Here is a 25,568-nt window from a genome sequence, read left to right as displayed (position 1 = left end):
AATGCAGTGGTGTAGTACTATTAAGGCATAGGAAGCGAGACAGCTCCTCCGTGACTGAACCCGCAAAGGTAGTTTTTCTTCTCATTTGTATGGCCGCTAGTTTCGAGTTAACTCATTCACTGTCAGGCATTTTCAGACCCTCTTTCATGCTAACGTTTGAAAAAAAATTTGGAAAAAAAATATAAGTAAGTTCTTGGGATTGAATGGCTGGACTGTGAAAAGACAAATTAATATGTCAATGGCAGTGAATGAGTTAAAAGGAAACAGCAGGACGGTTGCTTTCAAAGCAACATTGTTTTAGGTTGGTAAAAAAAAAAAAAAAAAAAAAAATGGCTGGCCAAAGTGACTTATTCTAGGTTTTCAGTCAAATGTCAGAAAGTCCTGTTTCGATGTCAGTGTTGAATAATGTTGTCCGGATGACCAACTTTGGGGCCCGGATGGTCGCGGCAGAATGAATTCTGCAGTCTACAAAGCCATTTTGTCTGACAATTTACAGAAAAATGCATCCAAACTAATCCGGAGAAGCTTCATCATGCAACAACATAATGAGCCAAAACACAAAGCCAACACAACAAAGGACTTCAACAGGGGGGAAAAGTGGAAGGTCTTGATTAGACTGGCCAAATCAGTCAATTGACTTTAACCCAATAGAGCATGCATTTTACCTCATGATGAGGAGACTTGAAGGGAGAAACTCCCAGAAACAAACAAGAACTGGAAGCAGCTGCAGTAAAGTCCTGGAAAAGCATTTTAAATGAAGACTGCTACAGCCAATGGGTCACAGGCTTGATGCACTTTTCGCAAGTAAGGAATATGCCACCAATTATTCAATGTTATTCACTTTAAATTTATTCAATACTGTATTGTCCATTCCAATACTACTGTTGCACATTTGAAAAGTGTCTGGCTTCAAACAATAGCTGCTCTGTCCTGAGTTATTTCACACATCTAGATGTACAGTAAATACCATGAAATAAAAGCCGGACTTCCCAACTTTGGTGTGATATTCATCTTTTGATCGTAAAGCCAAATGTCTGCGGTATGCAACAAAAAGAAAGGGATTGACTTTGCTGTTCCATAACTTTGGAGGGGACTTGTACATATTTATCTGAACAATGCGTTATCCCCGTGTTTTTGTGAGGGGTTGTACTTCCTGTGCACCTGCGGTAGCGTTTCCTGTTAGAGTGCCCCACCCTCATACCCTCGCTCTGAAACCGCATCCTTCACACACAGTCACAAACACTCATACGGCGCAAAAAGAGACTCGGCTATGTATAAGATGCTGGGGGGTTTGGTGGCGGGCGGGCGGTGGGGGGGCTGGGTTCAGTAGGGGCCTCTCCATGTTCTATCATTCATAGCTGTGATAAAGGTTGTGCTTGTATGTGTCACTCCTGGATGTGCGAGGGTCTTAGGGAGGGGAGGGTATTGTTGCGTTCTGTTCCTGGCTGTGTTGGTAAATCTGCGAGTAGTGGCCATTGCTCTGCTGGTAATAGTTGACCAATTTTCTGGCAAACACTGGCTCCACCTAAAAGGAAATTAGGTGTGAAAAATGTTGGTTACTGCTGACTTTTACATGTACATAAGCTGGGGCCTTGAAAGGGATCGTCGGGGGACCTTTTTCCTGTCAGGGGCCATTTCGGTTTTTACAAAGTCCTCCATGGGACAAAATGCATTTATGAAAAAATGAACAAATGTTTACGGTGATATATGATGAGCATTTGTTTTTTTTATTATAACAGTTTCCCTGCGGTTATACAAAGTATTTGTGTGTAGAATTGAATGGAAGGGAGTGAATCAAATTGTTACCTGCCCCTGGTTTAACATAAAGTTTGTTTTCAAATCTCTTATTTGCAGAATGTTAAATGTAAAACGTGTTGCTATTATTCCAAGCACATCATTAAATAGTAGATTGACCGCATCAAATCATATATTACACGTCACAGTACATTAACCAAAGGTAAGGGTTAAATAATATCATTTCATATTTTGAATTTGGTATTGGTAAGAAAATTCAGTACACAAAAAAAAATGATACCACCAATAGTCATTTTTTTAATTTACTCACCTGGAATGACGTATATTTCCGCTTTGTAGCTACGCTCACAATTTACCATTTAGCAAAAGCTTCAGAGTATAGCATGCTAACAATTTCATTTCAAACCACATTGCTGTCAGAAGACCAACTGCAAATATTGCACGATGTTTTATGTAATCTGCTCATGTGATTTTGAATAACTACCGGTAAGTGCTGTCGTGCACGAGTACCTGGGCTGTGATCATCTTTCTTGGACGCTGTGGGTTGGGGTACTCGTCTCCAAAACAGAGGACCACCTGGTGTTGTGGTAAACGTCTTCCATTGTGGGCAAAGTCTTGAAGCTCTGATTGAACGGACAGGAGGACAGATCATTATTATACAGCGGTGGGAAGAAACGAGGTCCATGCATCATTCTTAAGTTGAGTTTTCAGATATCTGCGCTTCACTTGAATATTTATTGTTATGACTATGATGACGACTGTGTGTTTCCTCTCATGACATGTTCCTTTTCAGAGAACCTGAGCAACATGAGTTTGGTGGAAATTTGAGGCATAAAACTGCACAGAAAAAAAAACAAAAACACATGACTCGTCATAGTAGTCGGCCACAGAAGGTGGGTGGCCTCGACGCTAACAGGGACTTACCCGCCTAAAGTGCACATGAAGTAAGCCACCTCCGCCCTCAATCATCAGTGCATATCAAATATAAGCACTTCCAGCAAATAGTTTGAAGGCATCATTTCACTAGCAGTTAAGCCATAGGATGATCTTGAGATATGGTCACCAATCCAATGGAGAGTGCAAAAAAAAAAAAACTCAATTTACACACAGTGTCTTGTGTATTATATATGAGGATATGTATCAAATGCATTTTTTACAGATGTAAAACGCAAATTTAATATTTGGCACTGATTTTAACATGCACGCACACACACACACACACACACACACACACATAAGTGAGTTAAGATTCAGTCACTGGTTTGGTCCGTAACATGTGAAAAATTTGGCAAAAATTGTGATAATTTTCCAAAGTAAAAGCAAATGTTTTATTTTGATTCATCTCAAAGATAATAAGTCTGCTATCATGTAGGACACAAGAAATATGGAAATATTTAGTCCTGAGAAGCTGAAATTTCAAGCATTTGCACTTAAACAAATAAAGACTATGTAAAATGTATCGAAAATAATTATCGATTCATTTGATCATCAGTTATTGTTGCACAAATTGATCATATTCACACCTTGCACATTGTATCGCGCCATATTCCAACCGTGTAAGAGGATACATGAGGGAAACCATCTTTTGCACTTACCAATCAGAAATTGCTGGGTATCAAACAGTTTAAATGCCAGCTCTTTCTCCATCTTATTGGGTTTATCCGCATAGGGAGCGAGGGGCCCCTCCCAGAACACGCGTCCTTGGCAAAGGCGCCGGGCGTACAGGCCGTCGGGCGTCATCCACAGCAACACTCCCCGCTCCAGGATATCAGCCAGCCTCTCGGCACCCTGCCGTTGAGACTCGGGCAACGGCAACGGAAAGAGAACGATATCCGCCCCGCAGTGAAACTCTGGCGGGCATGAGGATGAGGGTGACGGCGGCGAGGTGGAGGAGGGAGGGGCGATGCGGCAACCTTCCGGGCTTTTGGTGGTCACCTCCTTCACCAAAGAGTCTCTGTAGAATAGGGACACATGCAGGCTCAAATCTGGAGGAAAGAGACATAATGTCATATCGCTTGTGAGTCCGTGATATTTGATGGCCGGGTGTCATGTTTCTCCACCTGTTATGATGTTGCTGTGGTCCGTCATGTACAGAGGTTGTTGGGCCTCCGACAAGTAGGGGTGGAAGGGGAACTGAAAGCCTGTCAAGTGTCACATTGTTACAGTACAGGCACTCTTGTGTACGAATGTAGTGCGTGGCTATGGTTTACCGTTTTCTGACTGTGACTCAGGCCAAGCTCGGCTGATTGGTAAAGGGAAGTGACACTGAGCGTACGGCAGCTCGCCATGCGGTCCACAGTGATGTGCGGCAGCAATGGGATGTTGCTCTGCAAATTTGTAATCCCTCCAATCTCGTAGCTCCTGCGAAACCATGTGCGTTTGCACCTGCAGACGGATTATAAAATCGGTTTCGAATAGAAATGAAGTCGATCCGAGGTTGAATGTGGTTACCTGGCTGGTCGCAGTTGAGTATGGAGGGATCAAACCAAAGGATTGGGAGGCATCCTCGATACTGACGCTCATCTTCGGTGCTGATAATGTACCTGGATTAGATGTTCTCATTAGTGAAACAGTGACTGTGATTTTAAGATTTGGTTCTTTTTTTTTTTTTTTTTTAAACAAACCCAAAGGCCTCCTCAAAAAAAACAATGCTGATAAACACTCAATATACGTTTTCCATGGAAAACAGAATGAAAGAAAAAAATCCCAAATAGTGAAAATATAGAAAAACATAAGTGCTGGAATCACCCAAAAAAAAAAAGACAGTCAGCCGCCATTGTAGGATGTGACACTTCACAAGAATTGTGCATTCTCCAAATAATGCTCCATATCAACTTTATGTTTACTGTAATCCACAGGAACATTTCATGATGACCAGAGTGGTTCTGGTTACCTTGTTTGGAGATTGAAAACTGTTGAGCGCAACTCTCGTCAAGAGGTCAAATATATCCCAACACACTGTTCAAGATAGGCCCACAACTCATCACAGCCCGTGAGAAAGTGTGAGACAGTTATCTGGTGATGACCGCAAGGAAGCAATGCTTGGTTTAAAGAACTGAAATAAATTGTATACACTTTTACTAATTCCTCATGCACTGATTTGCATTTCTTGGCTGACAGCCAATCAGATCTAAAAAGCACCATGACACAAAATATATGAATTTGCCCAAAATATTCTAAACACTACTTTCAATTTAGATTTGTTCTCACTTCCCCCATGAATGTGCTGAACCTGAACCGCCCTGGCTTAATCGAGCCCTTTTTTTTTTTTTTTCAAACGTATCACCCCCTAAAAATGGCTGGCCGCGCCCCTGGACGGAGTGCCCAGCTCTGACCAAATGTACATCATCCCCTACTGTAATTGTTGCTGAAATTATGTCAATGTCAAGAGTGTACCTGAAGATAAATACAATTTTTTTTTAAACTTTCACTTGTTATTAATCCATTTTCGGGGATGGGGCAGTATCCTTAGCATTATAAATAAAATAAATAAATCAGTAAATCAATAAAATAGTGGAATAACCCAATTATTTGCATTGTTTTGACACAATTTGTTGTGTTCATTTAACCCTACAATTCGGGTCAAAATGGAAGAACCCAATTCGTTGTTTTTATTTAACCCTAAAAGTTGGGTCAAAACTGAATAACCCAATTTTTGGGTTCAAATTGACCCAAGTCTGGGTCGGTCATTTTTTAACACAACAATTGGGTCAAATTTAACCCCAAAATAGTTATTTTTGACCCAACTGTTTTTAGAGTGTATGTAGCCACCCAGGAGCACTGATGAAACATTGTCCAGCATTTAAGTTTTCCATTCCTGAATTAGGAAATTCACTAGACTACTGTTCCTAATTTATCCTGAGAATGACGTGTATTCCGTCAAAACACACTGTTGTATACACTTTGAAATGAACTGAAAGAAAAGCACGTTTCTTTGTTGTTGTTTTTCTAAACCATATTAACAATGGCTAAATTGTATTTGTGATTGTATAATTTTTTTCTTCATTGGGAAAAAAAAAGGACATTTCTAAGTGACCTCAAACATTCAAACTGTAGAGTATCTACTGCATAAGTATGCATATCTACTGTACGCACTTGTGCTTTTCATTATAAAGAAATAAGGACTTTTTTTTTTCGCCCTCACTAATCGGCTGGGAGGCTGACCATCATAAATATTAAACCTGTTCAACATTTACATTATCCGCAAATCCTTACATGTGCCTGTGCGTTGAGTGTTTGTCCAGTATGTCTCGGAAGTCATCCGGCAGCGTAATGTACTTCAGCAGATTGTGTTTTGCAACTCATTCGATTTTTCTCGAGTGTGCCTAAATGCTATGACAATCTAAGTTATGCTTAACTGCTCAAGTGCAATTTGCACTCGGTGAGGCGCTCTTTACAAAAAAACAAACAAAAAAAAAAAACGGCACTATGTCCTTTTGGGTGCAGGCTTCAACTTGCGTTGTGCTTCCTGCCTCGTCAAGAGTCGATTGTCATCTTACACATTACCTCTCTTTGCTGCTTCTGGAATGATCCTGTAGACTTTGTAAGGCTCGGAGATGTCCAGCTGGGTTTTGTGTGTCAGCTCATCAAAGTCGTTGCTTTTGTTGAGAGCGCAGCGAAGTCTGGTTTTCCACGTGGTGTGATCTGGCTTGTCTACTCCTTCTTTATATTTCCCCTTGAACAAAGCCCACGCCTGGAACATTCACCGAATAAGCCAGCTTCCTCGTTCTTTCATACCAAACATACCCAAAACGTGGGTAGTGAACAATGACTTTTCCTTAAAACATTGATAGAAATCAGAGGTGCGACCTTGAAGAGCGCAGCATCCTCCTCTCTGTTGTAGTCCTGCTTGCCCGCGTGCTTCCATGGAATTCTGAAGATGGTTTTCTCGTGGTTTTCCCAAACCAGGCCAGGGTATTGCTTGCTGTTGATCTGATCGATCAGCCACTGCCTGAGTTTGCCGTTGCAACAGCCCGCTGCTGGGCCGCTATCCTCCTCCAGGTTCATCTCTCTGGGAGGGAATTGAAACAGAAAATCAGGTTGCAGTATTACTTACATTTGGCAAAGATTTTTTTTTTTTTTTTGCACTCTTTTGCGGCAGTATATTCATTAATTCATTCACTACCAATTTACTTGTCTTTTCACAGTCCAGCCATTCAATGCCAGGAATTTATTGATATATTTTTTTTTTTACATTTTTTCATACGTTAAGGTAAATGAGGGTCTGAAAAGGTCTGAGAGTGAATGAGTTAAATACATGAATATTATTGGAAACAGGATGTGGGTATCTGTGCAGTTGATCCAAATAAGGATTGTTATTTTGCCTTGGTGAGGGCATTCGATGTTTAGAGCAAGACGCAAATTACAAATGCAGTTTATCCCTGGCAACTAGAACACTAATTACAATACAATAACATCAACATTCTCCACGTGTACTTATCACACTTAACACAACAGACAATGAAAAATGCTTATCAACATTACTTAGTGTTGTGTATTTTTCGTCACTTTTGGTATGATTAAGATATTGTGTAGCTTATGTAATTCATCGAAGATGTCTAGAATTGTAACTGTTTCTTTTACCACAAATCAAGCCATTTCAGATCAATGGATTGCCATGAAAAATACATTTACATGAACTAATATCAAAATATCAAAGACAAAATAGTACAGTTTTATAACTACGGTGACAATCAGCACCACAAAAAAATAATTCTCACAAGACCCATTTTGGGCCATGACAATTTACACAAGACATATGTACATCCGATCTAACATTTCAACAATAGTTACCACAAATCAAGCAATTTGAGACCATGATCAAATATTTAAAGTACAAAATGGCTAGTGAAGCTCTTTTATCCTCATTACATAAAACCTGGCATTTATGATACGAAGGAGTGAGAACAGAAAACCATGAGAAGTGTCTTACCTTTCACCAGTGTTGCCTGACTCTGCATGGACTCTCCCTTGGTGTCACTCTTAAATCTTCTCATATGTTGATTGGCTGCAGCCAGCAGGGAGGAGCTTCACGTGCCAAGATCTTTGCAAGAGATGCTCGGCTGTCAGGTGCTCTTCTTGGCGCCACGGCACAACGCCCCCGCTCAAGAATCTACTGCTGTGGGGATTCCCTCCACTGGAACATTTGACTGCATAGACACAAATCATGTCAGTATCCTGGCATGAGTACTTCATTTTGTAGCTCTGTGCTGTCACTTGTGAACAATTCATCTAAGTTGGCACCTTTTTTTTTTTTTTTTTTTTTTTGAAAAGAAATGCTGTCTTGATGTTTTTGTTGTGGCCACGCATGACATCTCATGCCCATCAGAAAACAGGAAGACACTCAGTCAGTCAGAAAAGCGCCCCTAACACTTGTATTGACTGTTTTTATTGTTTCCAAACTTGAAATCAGAGTGACATGGTATAAGGGGAAAAAAACAGTCCAAGCATATCACAATGTATAAATTAAGACAACATCAATCAATGGTAAAAAAAAAAAAAAAACATGTCATTGGTGTTTTGTATGAGCAATCCAGCATCTCGGAGTTGTGAGGGGGTTTCACAGGTTGATGGGGGTCATGGCTGCTCATGACCTCAGAGGGATTCCTGTGGGCTTAATTCTTGGTTTTCCACCGGCTCCCCTTTGGCTTTAGAAGAAGCAAGCAGCTCCATAATGTCTGCTTCATCATTGAACTTTTTGTCCTTATATTCCCTCTGGAGCCACTTCCTGAACTGGAAGAAGTGACAACATTTTTTTAAATAATGCAAAAGCAATTTTTTTTTTTTTTTTTTTTAATAGAACAACCTTAAAGGCGGTATCATGCTATTTTAAGGTTTCCAACGTTAACTATAGGCAAAAGTAAGATGCTTGAATGGAGGAAAACACCACCTTGGGGGTGTTTTATGGTGAGGAATTTGCATTTTAACATGGCTAAAGCATAAAAAAAATGGTTGACTTTGCATGATATGGACCATTTAACTCATTCACTGCCATACATTTTCAGACCCTCTTTTATCCTAACGTTTGAAAAAATTGGGGAAAAAAAAAAAAGGTTCTGGGATTGAATGACTGGACTGTGAAAAGACAAGTACGTTCGTCAATGGCAGTTAATGAGTTCAATGTCAAACACAGTTCAAATAAATTCATTTTTACCACAGGTAATAATTGAAAATTAAATAATTGCAGGATGCTGGCCACCTCTGCTAAAATCAGCCTATACCTTAGTTGAACAATTTCAATTCTACACCTGAATTGAAATGAATAATTACATAATGTAATATAACCAGAATTGGGTTCAGTGTGTTCATGTTTGATACGTCGCCGCAAGATGCAGCAGCGAACGTGACAAGAGCAGCCCAGCATCCCTTGTGACACTCACAATTTGAGGTACATTTACATATACTGTACTGTCTATCCAGCCTAAAATTGTAAAGTAACTGACTTCATGGACACTTGTCGTCTCAAACTCCTGCAGCTGGCGCTGGAATCCCAAGTTCGGTCCAGCGCTGGGCCGGACCACCCTCACGGCAGCCAGAGCCTCCTTCCAGCCCAGTCCCGTCACTGTCATGATGTAGGCGACAACCAGGGTGACGCTGCGGGACACCCCTGCCAGACTGTACCGGAAAACGGGGTTGAGCATGAATGATGTTGTACTTGTGCACCTTTTTCATGTTTATTTTCAGAAGCCTAAAAAATACCCAATGGTTAAAAAAAACTATTGTGTTATGTAAATATAATGTATACTCCTGTTGGTTCTATATTATTCTATACACAGCACTCTTGTTATTAAAATGAGATGGAGACACTTCATGCATCATGTATGATACACTGTAGAACACTTAGTCATATTGACAGAACATCCTGTGTTGGCAAATTATGTGATCATAATATTAGAAACATTTCCCCGTGTGATACAGTCAAGTTCTACACCAGTGCAGTTACATTCAGTTAAATTAGATAAATGTTGTGATCATCCATCCATTTTCTATAGCGCGTCATGTTAAGTTGACAGGTTGAACCGGCGCTTTTCACTGCTGGCCCTGGGCAAGTGGGATACACTCTGGATTGTTTGCCAGCCAATCAAAGGGCTCGTTTTGAACAGCGAGTGAAAATTTAGAAGGTGCGCTAGTAACAACCGATACTTTACTCATTAGCTTTTGTTTAACTTGGCAACACGGAAAAAGACCTGCAAAAAAATCTGCCCGTTTTTGTCAATGTTTTCTTTTTTTTTTGTAATTGCCTTATTGTAATATGTTAAACATTTAAAAAGGAAAAAAAAGAAAACATTTTTTTTGCCCATTTTAAAAGAGCAATTAAATCAGCAGGTCAATTAATCGGTCAGGTCCGAGTTATTAGCTCTGGCACACCACCTTGTCGCAGAAGCTCATATATTGATTTTACTGTAGGAAGCTCTTTTGATCATTTACACTTTATTATGCAGCACGTGGCACACACCCAGTACGTAGTACACTAAATGAGGAGTATATTCATAAGTGGAGGAAATACTTGGCTCTGGCTTCAGTTGCATGTACAAGCAAAGTGTCAATCCACGGTTGCGACACAGTTACGATATGACATCACTGTTACTTTCTCACCAGTGAACTAGGCAGCCTTCTCCTTTCAGCCGTGACTCGTGCATGAACATGATGCTCTCTTTAAAGTGTTGAGTCCTGTGGAGAGCAACAAAAAAAGAAAATGTCACTACATAGTTTGTGTATTTTGTTTTGAAAGGGGAGGGTGGGGGTTCACTGGATTGTGCTTCCTGTGAAGGATCATTTGGCATAGTGGAGGTGTTGGGTCGGTTTTTTGCACCTGATACAAACTGGAACGACCGAGATGAGGGTGTGCTCGGATTAGTGTCGGATTCCGCAAGAGTATTTGCGTTAGTGTGTTAGTGTGTGTGTTCTGAAAATGCATGACTTCATGCATACTATATGAAATGGGTGCATATAAATAGCTCCACAAGTAAGCAGAGTGACTTCGGTCTGGCTTCAGTGGGACATACTATGGAAGATTGACTTTTGCCTACAGACAAATAGTAAATGAAACAACCAAACAGAGGCCTTTGGATTTTTGCCTCTGTATAAAAATGTTCCTCTGACCAAGCCCTACTGCACTTGTACCCCGCTGCTATGTAAGATGGGGGATCATTGAAATAATAGCCACAGCTATTACGCTTGTGACATAATCAGATGGTTTGGCCAGATCCAAAGCCATTTTCAATTTTTGCTTGGTGCTAAGCACCCCCTGCATATTTGAGAATATTTGCTGATTCTCCCTAATTCACTGTAAAACTCCTCCTCCACTGTTTTTGCCCTCAGGCCAAAGCGATAAAAGTAGTAGTGCTTAGGCACCATCTTGTGGAATGTTGGAGTTGCTGTTGTGGTTGTTAGGATGAATCCATTGATTGTGTTTTTAATGTCTGCGTTTGAGATGTCCTGTTTTGTTGGCTCTTTTGAAATGTACCTTTGCACAGTCAAAAGTTAAATTCAAATTCTGTTTTTGCTTGCTCCAGATGCAGCTACTAATAGCCCGTATACTGTAGCCTACTTTGCGGGTTACAATTCACCCGTATTACCAAACATTTATTATTGTGTGTAAACGCCAAAAGCTGAATTGAATGACCTACACAGTTTGTTTGTATACTAAGTTACACTAAAACATATTTGTTTGCCCTTGCGTGATGTTACGTCAGTTGTGCTAGCGTCTTAGGCTAATATACAAGCTAATAAAATTGATGAGTCCCGTGTGAAGGTGGTGTGATTGCGTTGAATAATTTAACTACATTTTATGATCGTCCACATCCTTGAAGCATAGTGTTGGTGGCTTTATTGTTGGCTGTGATCTTTTCCATTTCAAATGGCCGCCGTTAATTATTTGTGGATTTTCGCTATTTGCGGCAAGGCTCATTCCCTATACCCTACAAATAGCAGGGGTTCGCTGTTAAATTGTGAAAAAAAAAAGCCAAATACGGACGCGTGGAAGCAACAACTTTAATTTATTCATTATATGCCTCCTCATTCATCTTTAAAGCCTGAATGTGACGACAGTACGCAGCGAGCTATTGGAGGCATATTATTTACACATTTAGCTTGAAGAAACAACCTGCCGCCCACACTGCCGCACCTTTCAGAGACACAAAGCTGTCCTTCTTTCTCTCTTTTTCTTTTATTGTTACGCACCGCGTGTGTGTGTGGAACTTACAGGTTTTGTGTGGGCAGATCGGCCGCTGAAATGCACAGATAGGTCATTTCCTGGGGGACAGAGCATACTCGCTGTTTAATTAGCACGGCAGCAGTTAGGATTCAACAGAAAAATGCAAATGATCCACACTGACTGCAGCATCCGGAGCCGCCTACATGCGCACAGTGAAGGAAGCTAACATTTGCAGGCATTCTGTATTCCACACTGCAACAGTGAAGTGCTGCACTAATAAAAGTGCTTATGGAACTTCCTGAACAACCTGACAAACAGGAAGGTGCACTTTTGTCTGAAAGGTCAGATAACATTAGTTGCTGGAACTAAAATGTTCAGTTTGCACAGTGGTACACAGTAAGGGCACTGGGACATTTTCAATATGTAGCAGCAGCACAAGTAACGATGCATAAATGTCAACTTAAAAGCCCCAGTATTGCGGAACAAGGAACTTTTGAAGGACCATTATGTGTTTGAACCAGTGTTAATGTTTTGTGACTGTCTAATGTAGCTGTAAATAAAGTTCCCCGGTTAAAAGAAGACATTGCTCATCGGGTAGTGATCTCGAAAGTTTCAAAAACATTGGGGGTGGGGGTTACAGTGCTGAATATTGATTGGATGACTGTTAATTTATGTTTGTAACCTATTCAAGGTTTGCTCTTCACCTATTTGTTTTTTTGTGCTCTTTCTCTAATGCCCCAAGACGAGGCCAAAATGCATGTGTAGAGGAAAGTAGTAATTATTGTCAATGAAGTATGAAGACCTTTACTATTCTAAGATCTTTGTTTGTCTGGGAGGAGGTAAGTATAGACAGGGTTGATATCGGAGTTATGTAGAGGCTTCACAGTATGTGCGTGCTTGTGCTCTGCTAAGTGGCTATTTCTTGGCTGCTACAGATCATTGGAAGTTGGAATTCTGTACGAAATGCTGTCACATTATACCACATTATATTTTCGTTTCAAGATTTAAGATTTTAAAGATGCAGCGTGGTTTCATAAGGTTACCTTATACTGTCGTTGGTGTTTACTTGCAGTAGAATTGGGTCGGCTGCGTCCATTTTGGAAACCAGATGGTCTTACTAGAAGTAATACGAATCTATCTTATGCAACTGGCCGTATGATGAGCCACATGTAGTGCAGGTAAACACTGATTATGAATAAGTACCTACAAGAAGATCACTGAAAAGATCCTGAACTATCGGCCAGATTACAGGTGCACATGCATAATTTACTTTGATAATACTGTAAATGATTGGAACGATCATGATCAGCTGACGCAAGAAGAAATTCAAAACAGAACGGCCTCCATTACTCAACAACAAGGAAGTAGAACTGGTCAAAGAGAAGTATCAGCATGTCACAAACGTAGAGTACACAATTGTACTTCTAAAATTATGTAAGGTACAAAAACGGTCCAGCATAGAAGATACCGCCGCTGCAACACAGGTTTGTGGGTTATTGCAGGATGGGAGGACAGTTTCTGCTGTACCATGAAAATTCCAATTATCTACCAATCCATAAAGTTGTGTCAATTGTAGTTGTAACAAGACAAAATATAACTGTAGCTGTAGTAAAACTGATAAAACTGATTCCGTAATATCATTTCAAATACCAAATAGCGCTTGAGAACCCCTAAAATGGCTTTTATCCCCCTTTGTCACTTGCTCTTGATGAACAACTTTCTGTACATATCGCTGGCAATGGGCAATAAGCTCCTCTGCCACAATTTGGCCAATTTCACATTTTTTCACACATCTATACTATTGGTATTTTTACAAATTAGTGACCAATCTAAAGTGTTATTCAGAGATGGGCATTTTACCAGAAATTGAGCGTCCGTTATTCGTTATCCATCTCTAGCGTGGGTAACCTTCCGTCGTCCGTCATTCGCCTTTTTTTCCGGGGGTAAAAAAAATAGTATGTACACTATAGGTTGTTCCGCCTCTAATTTTAAACAGGTGTCCGTCGGTGATTCCTACTAAACTTTCACTAGCACACACCCCTCCGCTGGATGATACTTTTAAAAGAAATAGTGACTCACAGCACTTTAGAAGCCTGTTCGCAGCCTGGTCCCACACTTAAATCTGTCGCCCAAGCAACAACAACAACTCCCTATTTTCCTCCCTGTGGCCATCGAAGGCTCACCGCGAAAAATAGAGTAATAACGGACAACTGACGGATGGCAGACTAAATAAAGGGGCTTCCGTCTATTTTTTAATTTTTCCCGTCAAGTAATTCCTCTCCTGTTTTTCCACATTTGTGTCACATTTTCATAAAATTATGGTGGTTAACCTGTTTTTGTTGAAAACATAACCGAAATTTTGAAAATAAATGGCCTGTTGGTACCTCCAAGTTTTGAGGATGCAGGGTCTTCTAATGGCTCCGATAAATTAATCCGGACACACACCCACACGCACACATACACTAGTCCTCCAAATGACTAGACCTTTGGTAAAGTTCCGAAATTACACCTTACGGGTGGGGGAAAAGAGCAAAGTGTCATTACCTGGAGGATGGGTGCCGCTGTGTCATGGATGGACAAGATGTGGGTGATGTTGTTCCTGGCTAACTGCTCTCGGTCTCTTGCGTCTGATATGAACAAATCATCAAAGAATACATAGAATAACGCACGCACGAGATAATTGTAGCAAGACCCACCTCTGAAATTTCCCAAATACAAGTCAGGCAGGACCTGTAGGGTGGGAAAAAAAAAATCCATTCGAGTAAAGCATGGTGAAAGACAGCATCACAACAGCTGAGTGGACAGCTGCCTAATAGCTGATAACCTAACTATAGACAACGACCCCAAGAAGAAAAATGACTTCATGTGACTATTTATAAGAACACATGTTGAATGGTACCTTTTCCATCGTGCAATAATATGAACATGTACCCAAACTGTTCGATGAGAGGCGTTGCCTTTACACTTTAACGTCCTGGCAACTTGTCACCTCAAGTGCGTGGAGAACTCACCTTGTTGATGCCATTTCCCATGTTGAATGAAGGCGGGCTAAAACAACAACAGGTCCGACAGTGTCTCCCTCTTACGAGGAATAATTATTGACGCTTGAAGGCTTACCAAAAACAACCTAATGGTCACATACTCGCGAGTGAGAATGTGTCTGAACCAGACAGTAACTGCAGCTTCACAGCTCTTCGTGGTGCATCATGGGAATTGTAGTTCGGAGTCCAAAACAGGAAAAAGTTCCCGAGATAAGGTTTTTTAAATTAGTAGGTCTCTTTTTTATATAACTGTATTACAAGAACGTGGTATTTGCTAGGATATGCAGACTTATTATACAATATTGTTGGTTCAAGTATGAGCATGTCCATGATATCACTATGCTGTTGTGTTCTTGCATCATAAAGCAATATTGAAGGCACAAATTGAAGCATGTAATTGTACTTATATTGGCATGACTGACATTATGGACATTGCATGACCAGCTGCTATAGTGCACACACTGCACACACATCATTCAAAACATTAACTGGCAGTAGCTAACAGGAAGCACCGCAAGATATCTATTTTAAAAAAATCACTATAGTGTAATTTTAAAGGGAACTTCATAAATTGTTGAACCTCTCAGCATTAATCCATTACTGTTATAGAAATGTACTACTAGCATTGAGATTGATTGATTTTATTAAAGGCAGGAATTGTGGCTCAGCTCATTCGATTGTGCAAATGAGCACATATTGTGATTATTTTGAGTCTTTTTAGGGTAGAAAAGGAGTGATACATATGTTTAAACTAAAAAATAAAAATAAAAGCACTTTGCTTTATATATTAATGTTTGTATTTATTTCCACATTTATTTTACCTAAATTAATTGACATTTTATTTAACCAACCATGTTATATATCCAATAGTAGTAGGTAAATAAGCACAAATAATATGTAACTGTACTTTAATGTTACTCGGGTATGTGTTGAGTATTTTATGAGTTCCAAAGAGACCCTGCGACATTTGCTTTGTTCAGCGCATGAAAAGAGGCGAGAGTTCTGCTCACGCTGATAGTTCCTAGCTGAAAAGGAACGAATCAAGTTCGTAGCTTCAGGTACTACGACTATCATTGTGTCACACCAGTCGTGGAGGTTTTCTGACACACCTCGTAAAATTACTGTAATAAATTCAATTCTATTTTTATACAAATATATTTCAGAGTCCGTCTTTTTTTTTACTTTAACTGTAAGTTACAGGAGTATTTTTTTTTACAAAAGTATCTGTACTTTTACTTATATGAACAGAGTGATTTATTTTAGCCATAGCCCCTTTTTTTAAAGTCGCCACACAACCAAAAAGTAGAAATGCTCTGTCTCATTATTAAACAGGAAGAGAAGGGGGCGCAACTAGCTGTCCTGCTCTCGAATCGACTTGAATGACTGTCTGTAGTTTGTTGATAACCTTTTTTTTTATGTGTATTTTTGTTCCTTCTACGTCACTTCAGAAAATCCAGGAAGTAGAGCTGGATTCTTACGTCTATAGCTCCCATTTTTTTCAACACTTTAGCTCGTTTGTTGCGTTTAGGACTGTTCCCAAACTTTCACGGAGAGCTAGCTTAACATTTGTGTTCGCGTCGAAACTTTTAGTCGTGTTCTTCCTCGCTCTCTCATGACAAGCGATCCTTCCGCGTTAGCTTGCTTTTTGTTACTTTATTATTACACTTTTAGGATTAGTTTTAGGTGGAATTATGACCTCCGCGCCGCCGTCCTCCCTCCAGCTGCGAGCGACAGATGTGATTTGGAAAGAGTACTTTGACGACGGAGGTTTTGGAGAGGTGTACCTGTGCCGTCATGTCCACCTCGGTGCTGTGGTGATGAAGACCATGTATACGGGCCTTCTTCGCAATGAGTACGTTGTTTTCATAATGTATTTTTTTTGCATGTTTCCACTGGGGATTTCCTCTTTCCATCATGCACATTGGAAGGATCACGTGCGCAGACAGAACACTGCAGGGAGACCCCCTGATTAGGTGTTGTTGGGGGTGGAATAAAACAGTTGCGAAGGTGTGTATGGTGTTGATTATCGGCGTGAGTTCATATAGGGAAGAATGTGATATGACATCCTCCATGTTGCGTCAACTTCAGTCCAAAGCGAAACTAAAACTGATCTGCGACATCCCATTCGTACCTTCTTCCATATCTAAATGTAACGTCTGCCGAAGTCTCAGTAAAAGAATGCAAATTACCCCAAAAGTGTCATTTTTGTATAATGACACAAATGACTCATAACTTGCACTGACAGACAACATTGTCATAATTTTCAGTGAATACAGTGGTGAGCCATCAGGGCCAACAAAGCCTTAGAAGCACTGGCCAGCATTTACATCAGTTCATCCATTTTCAATCGAAATTCAAATATGTATTCAAAGAAATTGTACTAATTTACTCCCAAATCTCCACTTTCTTCATTTCCTAGTGTTTCATTCATTTCTTCTTCTTTCCCCAATCAGATTTTCGCCTCTATTTGATGCCATGTCAACGTAATCTGCGGTGCCGGCTGGTGTAACCTTAAACTACTTCTTTAACCAATCGTATTTCAAATTCGCCTCAGCTAGCTGGCCCACAATATCGGCAGCGTTTATCCGCCTTCTAATCATTTCGTCAGAGCGAGCCATGTTAGCAAAACACGTCTGTAGCTATTTGCGCACATGAGTACATTTAATCAGGTAAATATGGTGTATTTTATTTAAGCCTCAATTAGTTAATCAACTTTACATTATTACAGAACCTAATGATCAAGCTATCGATTATGTCCATCACAGACCAAATTAAAGGATACATCCATAAAACAATTCACAAGTGTATTAAAAATGTGTCTGTGATATGCTTTTAATCAACAAACTATCACAATGCGCAATAATGTTTGCGATACACATCCGGACTAAGGGTCCACTGGCTGAAATGTCTGTGTACATTTACTGTGGGCTAAATTATGTACCTATTTATTTTTCTATTTTTTATGTTTTTTATTGTCTTTTATGTCAACTCCTATGTGTTGTTTTATGGACCCGAGTCTGATAATAAAGTTTGAACTGAAAAAATATATATATTCATGTCTTGCTGAAAGTAGCCTGTTGAGAGGGCAATCTTGTAAACCAGAAATATGAACACCTATCGTTAATACACCTGTCAGTGTGGTACAATTTGCAGTGGACGCATCGCAAAACACAAATAAATGCATTCCCCATGGCTTTGGCAACTTCACCAAGCAACCAACTAAGTGTCGCTTATCATAAGCAAACACTGACTAAAAACTGACTTGTAATGGACCATTCGGCCATCTTGTAACTCTTCTCCATTCTCTCCGAATATATCCAGGGAGAGCAAGAGGTCTCTGCTGGAGGAAGGTGGCATCATGGCGAGCCTGAACCACGAGCGGGTGGTCAGGTTGCTGGGTATCATCATGGAGGAGCGAGGCTGCTCTTTGGTCATGGAGTTGATGCCCAGGGGCAACCTGCTGGCCATGCTGGAGAAAGTTAGTGCTGTGCCCACCCGCTCATAGTGTATAGTTTATATATGATGAATTCTAATACAGTCTTTCCTGCTATGTATGTAGGTCACTGTGCCAGTATCGATCAAGGGGAGAATTATCTTAGAGATCTTAGAAGGGATGATGTACCTCACTGAGAAGAAAGTCATACATAAGGACATCAAGCCGGAGAACATTTTAATTGACAACGATTTTCACATCAAGGTAAAATGTTCTCTCCTTTTCAGCCGTTTATCGAATGCTGGGAGAACAATAAAACACAATGAGCATACTCACTCATGAGCTGCTGTCGGCTATAGCACTCACACACAGAATCACCGACGTCACACACCTCAGACTCTACAATGCGCACCAGTACATACTGTTTATCCTATTATAAGGACCTTTTGCTTTGTTAGCCTTGGTTGCTCTGAGTATCATATTTTTTCCACTGTCCTATGGGGTTATACAGGGTTCAGTTCTGCTGGTTTCATTGTATTTGCTGCCCCCGAGTTCCGTCTTAAGAAAGCGTGGTACTTCCTTTCACTGCTATACGGATGACAGTCAAATCTCCGTCCCACTAAGCAAAAAGGATGCTTTCTCCTTCAGATCACTTTAGTCCTGTCTGGAAGAAATCAAATCCCGGATGGCACTAAACTTCTTCAACTTCAATGAAAAGAAAACAGAAATTATGGCCCATCTCACCCTGTTGATCATCTAAAGCCAACTGTCTTGATTTTGGTTTTAAATTGGATAGTCATTTTAAATTGGACCGGTAAATCGGTGATGTCAAATCCAGTTAAAAAATAAAAAAAGCGTAGTTCTTGTTCAAATACATTTACAAGGTTATATTGTCTCTCTGTATTGCAAATCTTCCCCTATAGTGGATGGGTCTGCACGTTATCCCCCGCGATAACCGCTTTCTCACATTGTCCAGATTGCTGACCTTGGCCTTGCCACATGCAAGACGTGGAGCAAACTCACCAAGGAGGAATCCCAGAAGAAGAGTCGCATGGGCCGCTCAGTCAGGGCGAGGGCTGCTGGTACACTAAGCTACATGGCGCCCGAGCATCTGCAGTGTGTCAACGCCGTCTCCACCGAGAAGTCCGACGTCTACAGCTTCGCAATCGTGGTCTGGGTCATCGTCACAGGCAAAGAGCCCTATGCGAGTAAGTTGGCATCCTTCAGAATTACCGAAATATTCATATCTGTTGTATTGGTTTCATCTACCGCACTAAGAAACAAAGAACTTAACTTACTTTTTATGTTTCCCTTTTTATGTTAAATGTTGAGTGATTTGTTACAGCTGTATCTATTGTGAAATGCTCTATATAAATAAAGCTGTATTGTTTAACTCATTCAGTGCCAATCATTTTCAGACCCTCTTTTACCCTAACGTTTGGAAAATATTAAAACATATATAAATAAGTTCCTGGGATTGAATGGCTGGCCTGTGAAAAGACAAATAAATATGTCCTTGGCAGTGAATGAGTTCAATAAATGTTCACTGATTAACACATTCGATCCCAAAGACATATTTTTATGTCAAGACATATATATACGTCCTTGGGACTGAATGAGGTAATTATGGCTACAATTTGACCCTGGAACAGATTACTGTACTTCTATTTCTATCATTTCTAAGGGGAAAAGTTGTTTCGCAATCCAAACTAATCAGCAGTAAACCAGTAACAGATTGTGTTCTAATGTAAATTGTGAATTTGAGTTAGATCAAACCAGTCGGCATTTTTGTTATGCGTCCAGATGCCAGGAATGAAGAGCAAATCAGCCATTGTGTCTGCAATGGCAACCGTCCAGCGATGGACCTCATCCCCGGCAGCACGCCGGAAAAAATCGTAACCCTCATGGTGATGTGCTGGGCTCACAATTCACTGCAAAGACCAACATTTCTAGGTAGGACTGACACCACACAATTAGCATATGATCCTAAAATATACCTATTTACAGATGTGCTAACACAGCCGATCGCTGTCTTCCTCCTTTCCTAACAGAGTGCTACAACCTATTTCGTCCCTTCTACGAGACAGAGCTCGCACCACGCGCGGAGAACGATGTAGTGCTTCTGCAGGTGAATATATTGCATAGGTTTGTATTATGCTCACACCTTGACAACATTACGACTTTCTGATTTGATCATTTCAATGCAGGCTCTGTACAAAGGCCCAGATCAACTTGTCGACAAGATGAAGTCTTTATCAATGACTGATGACTGCATTTCAACAGGTAAGCACCGATGGTTAGTAAGCCTGATGGTTTGAATTAGAAATGATTCCATCAATGGATCATTTATTTTCCGACAGGTCAGCGTGACTATCAACAGTATTATTTAATCCATGTGTGGCAACAATGTATTCTGTATAAATGTATTCTAAAATAAAAAAATATCGGATTAAAATATTCATGTTTAACAAACATATTTGCAAATAATATGACAGAAGATAGCAGTTCAATTCAAAAAGTGAAACTCGTAATAGGTTGTATAGAATTACTACACAAACTGAAATATTTCGTGATTTTATTTTTCTTTCAATTTGATAGTAGCTTACAGCTAATGGAAAGGCCGAATTTACAAATCAAAAAACTTGATTACATACCGATGAGTAACAATCCATAATTTTTGTATACAGTAAATTAGATGATTTTCACAAGGTTCATTTCTGTATGTTTAATCAATCTATTTACTGTACAAATGTTCCAACAATTTGCTTAGCAACTAAACAAACTGCCTCGCTTAACTCGTTCACTGCCGTTGACAAATGTACTTGTCTTTTCGCAGGCCAGCCATGCAATCCCAGGAATTTATTCATATTTTTTTTCAAACGTTAGGGTAAAAGAGGGTCTGAAAATGTCTGGCAGTGAATTGAGTTAAGCAGAATAGAAAGGCAGAGGAACCTGTGGTTTAGAGCTAAGATATTAACATTGAAATAAGACAAAAAGTACAAATCTGCTACTTCGCTGACTTGGACGAACTCAGCGAATCGATATCGACTGTATGAACTGGTGTTGATGTCAAATCCTGCACATGCTCAGAAATCAAAGATGTGTGACTGTTCTTACCTTATAGATTGTCCGGCTTTTCTGAAGGCCACAGACAGAAATGACAATGGGCCGGTTGAAGCCAGTTTTGACGACATCGATGGCATCCCATTTGAGACAAATACAGGTACAGACTCAGTGGCGGCCAACAGTGAACCAGACCCAGAGGTCTCTTTGCAAGAGAAACTGCAACTGGAGTTAGACTACCACAGACACGGCAGCTACAACTGCATGAGCCATTCTGACGTCCTCACTAGCCAACATGTCCCGCCTAGTGTTCCAAATAAAACCTCTCCCAAACCGGAGCACAACGCATCTTTCATCTCCTCTGTCCATTCCTGGACAAAAGCGGAAGCTGTACAGCCCAGCAGCCAGGAAGATGCTCGGTGTCATCCCGCCGCTCGCCTCCACGACTCGATCACCGATTCCACGCTGAAGTCGTCCCTCGTACAAACATTAACCAGCGTCCGTCCCCTGACACCTTTCAATCAACAGCATCCGGATTCCCACTATGTCCGCCAGCAGTCCCGGCATTCCTCTTCAGTTTCTGAAACGGCAGGGTATGCTAGCAACTTGAAGAAGTGTGGGACAGCACAAGATTCCGGTACGTGGACAGCTAGACCCTAGCGGCCGTGACGTACAGTATGTGACCTTTTCTGATGACGCTAACGTAACTTGTCTTGATCTAGAAGGCTCCCTTTACATCAGTAATGCACGGGGAATCCAGATCGGTAACAACAACAGCCTCAGTATTCACAACTACGACCCCACTCATTGTTTTTCATCTCTCCCGGGTAACGTATGGACCAGCTCTCAGCTCAGAGAAGGAATTCACAAATATGGTAAATCTTGTCATTTGATTTTGGTTTTACTCCAGTTTTCAAAGTTTATTTCGAAGTTTAATGGAAACCTGACTTATTCTAGATCCTCAAGACTAGAGCAAATGTTTAAGGTTTACCTTTGTTTTTATTGCATATTAAGTGCTGCGTTAACCTGAATAATGGCCTTGATATCTTATTTAACTCATTCATTGCCAGACATCTTCAGACCCTCTTTTGACCTAACATTTGAAAAAAAGAAATGAAAAAAATATCAATAAATTCCCGGGATTCAATGGCTGAACTGTGCTAAGACAAATAAATACGTCAATGGCAGTAAATGAGCTAAAGTCATGGCTATTATTCAGGTTAATCCAAGTGTCATGCATAAAACATACGGGATCAATGACGACTCCTTGTGGAACACCGCATTTAAGGATGATGTGGAATTTTCCTAAATATGTTGACCAATTACCATCAATCTGAGTTGAGCAGTTGTAATACCAGCTTTACTTTCACTTTTCTCGTCTAGAGGATCGCCCTGTGACCGAAGAGCATCTTGATGTTCTGAGGAAAAACATCGGCGCCAAATGGAAGTTTTACGCACGGCGTCTGGGTTTGACCGAGGTGGAAATAGAGACCATCGAGCATGACTTCAACCGAGACGGTCTACCAGAGATGGTGCACCAGATGCTGCAATACTGGAAAATGAAGGAAGGGAGTCTTGGCTGTACAATTGGGAAGCTCTGCCACGCTCTCGAAAGCATCATAGACGTTGATGTCATTCAGAAAATTTTGAACATCTGCGCTTCTACTTCCAGTATCTAATGAACTTCTCTCTTTTATATATCCTTTTAGATTTGCCAAAATCTCTTTTTATGGCTATATTTCCAATCAGTCATATCTGTGTATTGCACTGGGTTTAGGTTTCTCATCCTTCAACATCAATTCTATTGGCCATGCAGAAAGTTGACAGGAATTGTGATTAGGTGCCAAATCTGTTCAAATTGCAAATTGTTTAAATGCATTTTGATGAATCGTATCATGCTTGTGAGACAAAATTGCATGTACCAACAAATCAAAACTGATTTCTAAAATGTGGGAAAACCCAAACATGGTGAGGAAAACAAATCGGCATGTTTGCTGACTTGCTCTTATAGGGGCCATATTCTTGCCGGCTTTTCTGGCAGCGCATATTCATTTCGGCACATTAATGCCAGATATGCACCATGGTTGGAGCAACTCTAAAATGCAGGCGTTCCCTGTCAAACTGCATTCTCCAGCCAAATGAAGCACTTTTCCTCTTGTGAATTCAAAAGCTGGGCTAAGTCCAGTGAGTTTGAATTCATTTACAACAAATATTGCCCACACGTAAGCGACTTCTAGAAGTCTATCAAATGTTTGTAGAGAGACTGAACAAAAGATATTCTATTGCGCTGATCAAGGTTCGCAACAGCGACGTCATTTTCATTTACAACTGCCATGAGCAATTCTGCTTCAAATATGAAACAGGCCAAAAAAGTCTTTGTGAAGGCTTTTTTTTTTTTTTTTTCAAAATCAAAATCAAATATTTTCAAGCGTTTAAGTCAACAACAGATCTTGTGGTTGTAAGTGTGCACACCCATGTAAATGGCTATGTTCAGAATTAACCAATTGTATTCGAGCTCATGTTAAATGGGAGTCAGCACACACCTGCAATCATTTAAATTGCCTCAGAATCACTCCAAAATTCAGATTGTGTAGTGTGATTTTCCTAACATTTTTGCATTCAGATCTTCTGACAGCAGCACTGAAGTGGCTGCCGGAATTTCTGGCAAGTACTGGCTGTTAAGTGACAACAATCTCCTGTCTTCTTCATATGTCTGGGCTTTAGGTTGTTGGCAGGATAGAAGTCTGACATTCAAGCCTGGTTACATTTTGGGGAAAAAAAAAAAAGGAACTTGCCTAAACGTAGGAAAATGTGTCATGGTCGGATGAAACCAAGGTTAAACTTTTGGGCCATGATTACAGGTTACATCAGTTTTGGAAAATGTTTTTAAATGATTTATCCAATGATTTAAAATCACCAATATATGGCATTTAAACAGGTGTGTGTCGACTTTTTACATGCAATTTTTTTCATGTTTTTACAAAGACAGTGTAACTTCTATGCTGTCGTCCCAGTTTCTCAATTAAATCCATAGAATGCCCCACTGCTCCTTCAAAGTGAATTTTCCTAATAATCCAGTCGATCTGCAAACACACACTGCTGTGAATACACTAAAAGCACTTCTAAAAAAGGAAGCCCTGCATGATTTGCAAGAATAATCCCATTCTTGGCAATGACGTTTATTATACTCATCGATTAACCCACAGCAACAAATTACAGGTAACATTTATCAACATTTGAGTTGTGTAATATGAATGTGCATCATCACTGGTGTTATAATGATTTTTCTGTCTTTTAAATGGAGCGTAGCTATACATGATGATATTGATCAAACAAAATTGTATATACGGTACACCACATATTTATGGCAGTTTTCAACTAGCGACTGCTCAACTGGCTTGTGTTTCCATAAAAACGGCGACTTCAGCACAGGCACACAAATACTTGTTTTAGGGTTACACACGTCATGTACAGGTCTAAAGACAAATTTACGACTTTTTAGCGCCACTTTCTCGCCTTTTGTTAAATGTGACTTCTCCGAGGCGAAACAATATTTTCCTTAATTTGTGACAATTTTGATAGCCAAATTGAAGCTTGATGGTAGCAGCATTTGTGAATGCAAACTACAGTACATACCTTAACTATACTAAAATGGACTGTAATTGTTCCAAGCGGTTCATTCCATTCTCCACTTTTGCTAAAATGACAATTACAAAATCATTTTCCGTCACATGCGCTTGTTCCGGGTCAACGCAGGTGACCTGCAGAGGGCACATTAAACGACTATTCACAGTCAAATTCGCACCCATGGAGAATTTCGAGGAGGAAGGCAAATGGCTGAGTGTAATGCAAGATTAGCGACTATGAAACAGATGTGCTAACTAATAGTGCTGCCAAATTCCATATGTGTCAAATAAACTATTACTATGTTGCTTGTTATGTCTGTGGCATTTTAAAGAAATTTGAGTGGCAGCTTTAAGCATAACACCGGTCAACATTTTTATTTTACTTTTTTTAACCAGAGATGCAAGTAAACGTTTCTAGGTGAAGGCGTTTTTTTTTTTTAAATCAGCGTCAAACTTACATTTTGGGACACATAAAGCCATCTCTGATTAAAATT

The 25,568-nt window shown here is 40.2% G+C and overlaps 3 protein-coding genes across 7 annotated transcripts; 1 reads left to right on the top strand and 2 right to left on the bottom strand.

Moving 5' to 3' along the window:
• Positions 1 to 823: 823 nt before the first annotated feature.
• Positions 824 to 7,835, bottom strand: irf4a (interferon regulatory factor 4a). 2 transcript variants are annotated; one of them, XM_086042283.1, is made up of 9 exons: positions 7,688 to 7,835; positions 6,565 to 6,766; positions 6,262 to 6,448; positions 4,207 to 4,298; positions 3,966 to 4,140; positions 3,816 to 3,896; positions 3,351 to 3,740; positions 2,266 to 2,378; positions 824 to 1,525 (listed from the first exon to the last, which is right to left on the bottom strand). In XM_086042283.1, the coding sequence occupies exons 2-9, from the start codon at positions 6,760 to 6,762 to the stop codon at positions 1,409 to 1,411; spliced, it is 1,353 nt and encodes a 450-aa protein (XP_085898409.1). In that variant the 5' UTR covers positions 6,763 to 6,766; positions 7,688 to 7,835; the 3' UTR covers positions 824 to 1,408. The 2 variants fall into 2 exon arrangements, with proteins under 2 accessions (XP_085898409.1, XP_085898410.1); XM_086042284.1 differs by lacking the exon at positions 7,688 to 7,835 and having other exon boundaries at positions 6,262 to 6,483; positions 6,565 to 6,699.
• dusp22b (dual specificity phosphatase 22b) lies at positions 7,713 to 15,254 on the bottom strand. Of its 2 annotated transcripts, none has more exons than XM_086042288.1 (7): positions 14,923 to 15,254; positions 14,608 to 14,641; positions 14,456 to 14,538; positions 11,960 to 12,009; positions 10,351 to 10,425; positions 9,198 to 9,369; positions 7,713 to 7,904 (listed from the first exon to the last, which is right to left on the bottom strand). In XM_086042288.1, exons 1-7 carry the CDS (start codon positions 14,941 to 14,943, stop codon positions 7,860 to 7,862), a joined length of 480 nt encoding a protein of 159 aa, XP_085898414.1. In that variant the 5' UTR covers positions 14,944 to 15,254; the 3' UTR covers positions 7,713 to 7,859. The 2 variants fall into 2 exon arrangements, with proteins under 2 accessions (XP_085898414.1, XP_085898413.1); XM_086042287.1 differs by lacking the exon at positions 7,713 to 7,904 and adding an exon at positions 8,128 to 8,487 and having other exon boundaries at positions 14,923 to 15,249.
• A 1,047-nt stretch (positions 15,255 to 16,301) lies between these two features.
• Positions 16,302 to 25,387, top strand: ripk1l (receptor (TNFRSF)-interacting serine-threonine kinase 1, like). 3 transcript variants are annotated; one of them, XM_086042281.1, is made up of 10 exons: positions 16,302 to 16,804; positions 18,274 to 18,430; positions 18,512 to 18,649; positions 19,362 to 19,593; positions 20,189 to 20,338; positions 20,437 to 20,513; positions 20,593 to 20,668; positions 21,510 to 22,085; positions 22,174 to 22,323; positions 22,832 to 25,387. In XM_086042281.1, exons 1-10 carry the CDS (start codon positions 16,644 to 16,646, stop codon positions 23,125 to 23,127), a joined length of 2,013 nt encoding a protein of 670 aa, XP_085898407.1. In that variant the 5' UTR covers positions 16,302 to 16,643; the 3' UTR covers positions 23,128 to 25,387. The 3 variants fall into 3 exon arrangements, with proteins under 3 accessions (XP_085898407.1, XP_085898406.1, XP_085898408.1); XM_086042280.1 differs by having other exon boundaries at positions 22,171 to 22,323; XM_086042282.1 differs by lacking the exon at positions 16,302 to 16,804 and adding an exon at positions 16,811 to 16,959 and having other exon boundaries at positions 22,171 to 22,323.
• Positions 25,388 to 25,568: the final 181 nt, after the last annotated feature.

The sequence above is a fragment of the Filicampus tigris genome, chromosome 10, assembly GCF_054856515.1.
Source record: "Filicampus tigris isolate MCC_2025a chromosome 10, RoL_Ftig_1.0, whole genome shotgun sequence".
Taxonomy (NCBI): Eukaryota; Metazoa; Chordata; class Actinopteri; order Syngnathiformes; family Syngnathidae; genus Filicampus; species Filicampus tigris.
The sequence above is the reverse complement of the archived record's forward strand: the minus strand, read 5'-3'. Positions and strand labels throughout refer to the sequence as shown.

Coding starts and splice junctions, on each gene's coding strand:
- irf4a (XM_086042283.1), bottom strand. CDS start 6,762: ATGAACCTGGAGGAGGATAGCGGCCCAGCAGCGGGCTGTTGCAACGGC. Junction 3,897..3,965: donor TGAGTCACAGTCAGAAAACG/GTAAACCATAGC, acceptor GACACTTGACAG/GCTTTCAGTTCCCCTTCCAC. Junction 3,741..3,815: donor CCACAGCAACATCATAACAG/GTGGAGAAACAT, acceptor TCTTTCCTCCAG/ATTTGAGCCTGCATGTGTCC.
- dusp22b (XM_086042287.1), bottom strand. CDS start 14,943: ATGGGAAATGGCATCAACAAG. Junction 14,642..14,922: donor TGGGAAATGGCATCAACAAG/GTGAGTTCTCCA, acceptor CCCACCCTACAG/GTCCTGCCTGACTTGTATTT. Junction 12,010..14,455: donor CAGCGGCACCCATCCTCCAG/GTAATGACACTT, acceptor TCTGTCCCCCAG/GAAATGACCTATCTGTGCAT.
- ripk1l (XM_086042280.1), top strand. CDS start 16,644: ATGACCTCCGCGCCGCCGTCCTCCCTCCAGCTGCGAGCGACAGATGTG. Junction 20,669..21,509: donor TGATGACTGCATTTCAACAG/GTAAGCACCGAT, acceptor CTTACCTTATAG/ATTGTCCGGCTTTTCTGAAG. Junction 22,086..22,170: donor TGGGACAGCACAAGATTCCG/GTACGTGGACAG, acceptor GTCTTGATCTAG/AAGGCTCCCTTTACATCAGT.